The sequence below is a fragment of the Echinops telfairi genome, unplaced genomic scaffold (genome assembly GCF_000313985.2).
Source record: "Echinops telfairi isolate 266 unplaced genomic scaffold, ASM31398v2 ScPeMD7_60;HRSCAF=208, whole genome shotgun sequence".
NCBI lineage: Eukaryota > Metazoa > Chordata > Mammalia > Afrosoricida > Tenrecidae > Echinops > Echinops telfairi.
Genome location: NW_022103958.1, coordinates 4,920,726 through 4,927,244, shown reverse-complemented (window position 1 = coordinate 4,927,244; position 6,519 = coordinate 4,920,726). Strand labels below are relative to the sequence as shown.

Genomic DNA, 6,519 nt, shown 5'->3' with positions numbered 1-6,519 from the left:
CCACCTTTCTGTTTGCAGCCCAGCGCTTAACCATTGTTAAGATGGTTAAGCTCTGTGAAGATGACAGCCAAGGAAACCTTGTGGGGTAGTTCTGCTCTATAGCCCAGGGGCTTGGCGGGGTTGGAGTCCACTTAGAGGCAGTGGCTTGGGATTTTGTCCGTTTTCTTTCTTTTCATCAGGGGCCAGGGCGTCCCTGGGTCGTGCAAATGACTGATGCCCTTGGATGCTAACCCAGCGGTTCACCATTCAAACCCACCCAGAGGTGTCTCTAAAGAAAGGCCTGGTGATATATTGCCCCAAGAACCAGCTACTGAAAGCCCTATAGGGCACAGAATGGCGTTAGAATGGATTCAGCAGGAACTGGAGCATTTAGGGTTTGTTTTGGCTTAAAGCATGGGCCAGGTCCTGGGGCCCAGCAGGTGAATGAGGGGCCTCAGGGGGCTGTCAGGCTGTGACTCACCTGCCTCTGCTGAAGCTGGGATAAGAGTGAGCAGTGAGGGGCCTGCTGCTTCCCTGCGTGTGATCTCAGACCACTTGTAGGAGGAGAATTCCCGGTGTCTGGGAAGGAGGCAGGCGTGAGCTCACGGGTTTCTGAACTAATTTTGTTCTGGATTTTCTGCTCACACATCCCTTGGGGAGGGGAGCAGCCATCAAACGCCCTCCCTGCATCAGTCCCAGACTTTGGCTCAGGCTCAGAGTTCAGACAGGTGTTTTCTCAATAACAATGGCATGTTAGACCGGGTTGACTAGAGAAACAAATCCAGAAACTCATATGTGTGAAAGAAAGAGCTTTATATCAAAGAACAATTGTATACTGAGAAAATATCCAGGCCCAGTCCAGATCCAGTCCATAATTCCGATATTAGCCCATATGTCTGATACCGGTCCATAAATTCCCCTTCAGGCTCACATAGCCATGCAATGTTGCTGAATGCAGGAAGATCACAGGCCGGTGGGTGGAAAGCCTTGTGGATCCAGTGGTGGTGGAAGCATCTCCAGGGCTCTGGCTGCCGTCAGCGTGGCTCCTTGTGGCTTGTCAACAGGATTGTGGAGCACAGAGAGAGTGGCCCAGCTCTTCTGGTGGCAGAATCTCATGAGAAGGCCACACCCACAAGGAGGGGTCATCAGGCTGTGACAGGCTGACAGGCTAGACTCCACCCCTTCACTCTTATCAAGTTGACATGAAATTGTGTAACTACCACAAATGGCTAACAGTTCATGAGCACGTTCTCCCTAGGATGTGAGGTTCCAAGTGTTTGATATGTATCTACTCCCTTATCCTCATCACCCCATGAGGTCTGGACTAAGCACTGTACAAATTCTTGATCTTCGTGACAAGCCTCTGAGGCAAGAACTGGTATTGGCCCCACCTTACAGATGAGGACACCAAGCCCCAGGAAGGTTAAGAAGCTCCGTCATTAGAGGAGCTGGTGGTTGAAGGCAGGTCTGTCTGACTCCAGAGTCTGTGTTCCTCCTACGGGATTTCAAGGCTGAACTTCTTTTCAGGAGCATAGTGCCACATCTTTCTCCCTCGGAGGCTGATGGGCCTGAACTGGCAATTCATCATTAGCTGCCAGTCATTTCACCACCACACCACCTGAATGCCGTAGCTGGACGGGACGCCCCAAGCCAGATTCACTGGCGTTGAATCTGACTTATCGCCACCCTATGGTTCTACAGGGTGGCTTTCTGAGAATGTAACGCTTGACAGAAGTGCCAAGCCTCCTCTTTCATCCTGGGTGGTTTCAAACTGCCCACCTTGTGTCGAGCAGCCCCAAGGTGTAACCACTGCCACCTCCAGGCCAGACCAGAAGCAAGTCCTTAGGCACCTACCAGGTGGAATCCCCAGGGCCTCTGGCAATCCCTCCCCTTCCCCCTCTTTGTCATTCAACACATAAGGAACAATGGCTGGTCACACTTCCTTGGTGGTGGTGTTAGCCGCTCCCCTTGACCTACAATGGGGACCCCATGACAGTGAGGTCAGACTATTGTGCACCACAGGGCTTTCATGTTACCAGCTGATTTCTCCCACGTAGATCACCAGGCCTTGTTTCCTAATTGGCCCTAGTCCAGAAGCTGAAACACATTCCGAGTCATGGCGACACACGGACAGAAAGTGGTGGCTGCACGCGAGTGCACCAGACAGGCATGGAGCCCAGGTCTCCCGTGGGGAAGGCAGGAACTCTACCTTTGGCCCATCACTGCCCCCCAGATTTCCTGTGAACCCCCAAACAACACCCACTGCCACCAGGTTCATTCCAAGCCTGCGGAACCTATGATTCTGGTGCAGAGTGGCCCAATTGTTCCATGCATGTTTATATTCTTTTTTTTCTTTTTTTTTTGCTTTGGGAGCAGGTATTTATTAGAAAAATTAGATTTTACACCATATAGAAGGAGTTGGACTAGTAAATGTTCAAATGTTCAAAGGTGACATTGCAGGCCTAAAGGAAATATTTTTCTAGTAACTATTTCTCTGGGAAGGCTGGTATAGGTGGACTATTGGACTTAACAGGGGAATCTGAGGATCCAGGCTGACCCAGCAGTAAAATTGGATGAGAGCGGTGGCTTCTGTGTGGATCTACACTCAAGTACCAGGTGGAGGTGCTTGGTCAGAAAGCTGGTTGTTGAGAAGGGTTATATGCTGAACAGGGGGGATGAGGAAAAGATGGGCATCTTTTTGTCTATTTGTCCACCTTTCAATTATCACAAAGGTTCCCATTTTGTCCGATCCTAGCACAGAATCATTGAGGAAAGAGGATTTTTGGCAATGTGGTACCCAGGTGAACCAATTTGAATTCACACCGTGGAAACCTGTTATCTAAACATCCTTCATCTAACCCTGCTTAATGTGTGAATAAAGGCCATAGGAAAACATACTCCCAACTCATATGACGCAACCATCCCCAACCAAAAACATGCAGCCACAAAGTCCCAAATGTATTTATTCAAATTTGGATGGTTTTCATCGTTCTCTTATCCGAGCCAGGCTTTTTTTGATATCAGTACCAGAAATAGTGAGATTCAAAGTTCACATTACTAATAGACTTTATATTGGAGGGACTAGGGGTAGGAGAAGGAAGAGGAAAGAAGGGGAAATTATATCCACATGTACACACATATACATAGACACATTCATATGCATGTAGAGCTATACATGTGTACTATACATGTGTAATATATTAAAGTAAGGAAGAAATACTTATCAGCATGTTTATATTCTTAAGAGAGTGAGAGGAAATAATGTACTTACTCTGTGCCGGCCCCCAGGGTGCTTTCATTGATAGTCAAAGGCAGCACGTGGTGAGTGATGTCAACACAGTCCCTGTGTGTCAGGAGCTGTCTGAAGTGTTGCACAGGGACTCGCTCCATCCACACAGCAATCCTAACCGTTAGAAGCGGCGCTCGGCGCTCGTTCTACGGCACAGAGCAGGGAGGAGCTGAGAAGCAGAGAGAGATTAATTAACTTGACCACAGAGCCCCAAGTCTTTCAGACTTTGTCCGTTATAAGAAATGCATTTTACATCCTTAGCAACACACACACACACACACACACACACACACACACACACACACGGAGATAAAACACATACAACACTTTACTGTGTGGTGAACGCTGATGTTCTTTTTTGGCACTGTTTTGCTCAGCTTTTTTCCCCCCCTTAAATCCTGGTGACCCACTAAATAGATTTCCCAATCCAAGTGAGTCACCGCCCACCGTCTGAACAGCCCTGAGTCATAGCTAGAAGTGTCAAGGCCAGAGCTCAACCCAAGCAAAAAGCTCCAAAGCTGAATCTCTTGGCCTCAGGAATGACTGGGGAAAGGAAGGTACTAGAGGCCCCAGGACAGGATGGGGCCCCGAGAAGCCCACCACCCAGCATCCCCCTCTCCCCTGACAGCCCAAGTTCCGGGCAGTGCCCGACCTCGATTCCCTTATTTAACCCTCACACCCATCACACCTGTGAAGAAAGCAGAACTCACCAAGAGGCAGACAGGCTGGCAGAGGGATTTGAACGAGGTTCCAGAGCTGGGACTGGAGCCCATTGTCCAGTTCTTCTGGTGGTGCTGATGGGAGAGGAGCCCGGTGGTGGTGGTGGGGGTGATACTGAAGGCTGTAGAGGGATGGGGTGGTGGGGATGACAGTGGAGAGGGTGAGGGGATGGTGTCAGGGCTGGTGCTGCTGTGGGGGGTTGGAGCAGGGGTGGAGGGGCTGTGGGGGAGGTCAGGGTGATGACCATGGTAAGAACAGAGGCAAGCACCCGTAGCCGTTGGGACTGGTGATGTTGGTCAGGGGAGCTGATAGTGGCGATGGTAGGAACAGTAAGAGAGGGGTTGGAGTCCTAGTGGGGCTATCAGGCACGGTGGTACTGCCTGCCTTTTGATGAATCACAACTCCTCCCCGCCCGCTCCTCCTTCCCTAGCACTTCCCGGAGCACCTGGACCACTTTGCCGAGAACATGGGGGACTTCTCCAATGACCTGTTCAGCAGCTTCTTTGATGACCCCGTGCTGGATGAGAAGAACCCTCTCCTGGACATGGAGCTGGACGCGCCCACGCCGGGCATCCAGGCGGAGCACAGTTACTCCCTGAGCGGTGACTCGGCGCCTCACAGTCCCCTGGTGCCCATCAAGATGGAGGACGCCACCCAAGGTACGAGGTGGGCAGGGTCCGGGGACATCGCATTCCCAGAAGCCCAGGAGGCCGCAGGGGACCGAGGGAAGGACCTACAGGCTGAGACTCCCCAAGACTCTGAGAAGAGTCACCTTCTTTCCAGGGGGTGCTGTGCCCTGACCTGTCTGTGCTCCCCCTGATCAGCCCCGGACAAGCACTTCTCGATGCTGACTTAGGTCAGGGGCTTACCAAGTGTGGTTCCTCGGGCCAGCAGAGAACTTGTGGAAAACGTAAATTCTCAAGCCCCACCTCAGGATCCCCGAGGGGAGGCCAGCCTGCCAGGAGGTTCCAACCCCTCTCAGGTCTGAGAACCAAGGGGCTGAGAGGAACCAGCCAGGTAACAGAATAACAAACGTGGACAAGCTGCAATCACTCTAGAACCTTCCCTCCTCCTCATACAGGGATGCCCTCTGCAGAGCTACTGGGGGAGACCCCTGCCCCTGAAGGTCTGTCCCCTCCCCTGCCGCCTGTAAAGCAAAAGGCACACTCAGTCCCTCCTCTCATGTCCTTAAGAACTCCAGACTGTCCCACCCAGAAATGGCCTTTGGGGCATTTTCTCAAATACAGGAGTCCTGGCTCTCCCCGTGTGCACAGTGGGGAGCGTCGACCGTCTTTTTACCTCTGGAAATGGGAGTGACAAAAAGCATTTCTGCAGCACGACCTAGGGTGGTGGCACGGTGGTTCAGGCACTGGGTTGCTAACTGCAAGGTTGGCGGTTCAAACCCACCAGCCACTCGTCAGGAGAAAGAAGAGGCTGTCTGCTCCCATAAAGATTTCCAGTCTCAGAAACCCTATCCTGGGCTGTCATCGTCGTGAGTCAGCAGTGGGTGTGCTTTGGGGGGTTAGGTTTCAAAGTGCCTTTGAGGTCATGGTCTCATTTCTCCCAGTGTGAGGTGAGCATCACTGTGGGCATAATCCCCTTTTAACCAACGAGAAAAGTGGAATGACCACCCCCCTTGCTGAAAGTTGACTTGTCCAGGCTGCAGCAAACGGCACAGCAGGACGCTGGGGCCCAGCCCTCTGATTCTCAGTCTCCCACAGTTCTCACTGCCACTTGTGCCGGCCACAAAGGACAGCCCCACGCTCGGGGCTGGAACCAGGGAGGTCACGGTGTACCCCTAGTTGCTGCTGCTGTGTGATCTCAGGCAAGTTACCTAACCTCTCTGAGCCTCTGTTTCCCTGCACTACAAAAGGAAGATCATGTGTACGCAGAGAGCAGACAGCCTTCTCTTTCTCCTACTGAAAGCGGCTGGTGGGTTTGAACTGCCAACATTTCGCTTAGGTCAGCGGTCCAAAGCTTACCCGACTATCCTGGAAAACCAGAAAACCAGTGCCATTGAGTGGATCTGACTCCTGGAGACCCTACAGGACAGGGTAAAGCTGCCCTTGCGGGTTTCCGAGACTGAAACTCTTTACTGGAGTAGAGGGCCTTCTTGTCTTTCTCCTAAGGAGTGGCTGGTGGTTTCAAACTGCTGGCCTTGCAGTTAGCAGGCCAGTGCATAGCCACTGCCCCACCAGGGCTGAAATAGACTCCAGGACACGCAGCAACAAGAAAATTTTCACTAAAAACCTATTGACCAATAGCTCAACAACAACTACTGACAATATGAGCCAGTAAAACAACGGACAGGGTTTGAATTCCTCATCCCTCCCCCCCACCCACCCCTAGGACAGAGCTCTTGAACGAGTTTCTTGGATTTCTCATCCATAAAATGGGGAGAAGGGAGTACCTGCGCCACAGGGGGTCTGGGAGGACAGAAGGAGTGTGTGTGGATCTGCTTCTCCAGGTCTCTGAGATTCTCCAGGGGCACAGCAGGCCCCTGCACACCCCTACCCTCACCACCACCACCA

General features: G+C 51.9%; 1 protein-coding gene across 1 annotated transcript in view; it reads left to right on the top strand.

Annotated features, from left to right (window-relative positions):
• The window catches only part of CREB3L1 (cAMP responsive element binding protein 3 like 1), a 45,538-nt gene that overhangs the window by 20,421 nt on the left and 18,598 nt on the right, over positions 1-6,519 (top strand). The window contains exon 2 of the mRNA XM_004708325.2: positions 4,419-4,647. Within this exon, the coding sequence (XP_004708382.1) occupies positions 4,419-4,647 (229 nt within the window). The remainder of the gene's footprint in view (positions 1-4,418; positions 4,648-6,519) is intronic.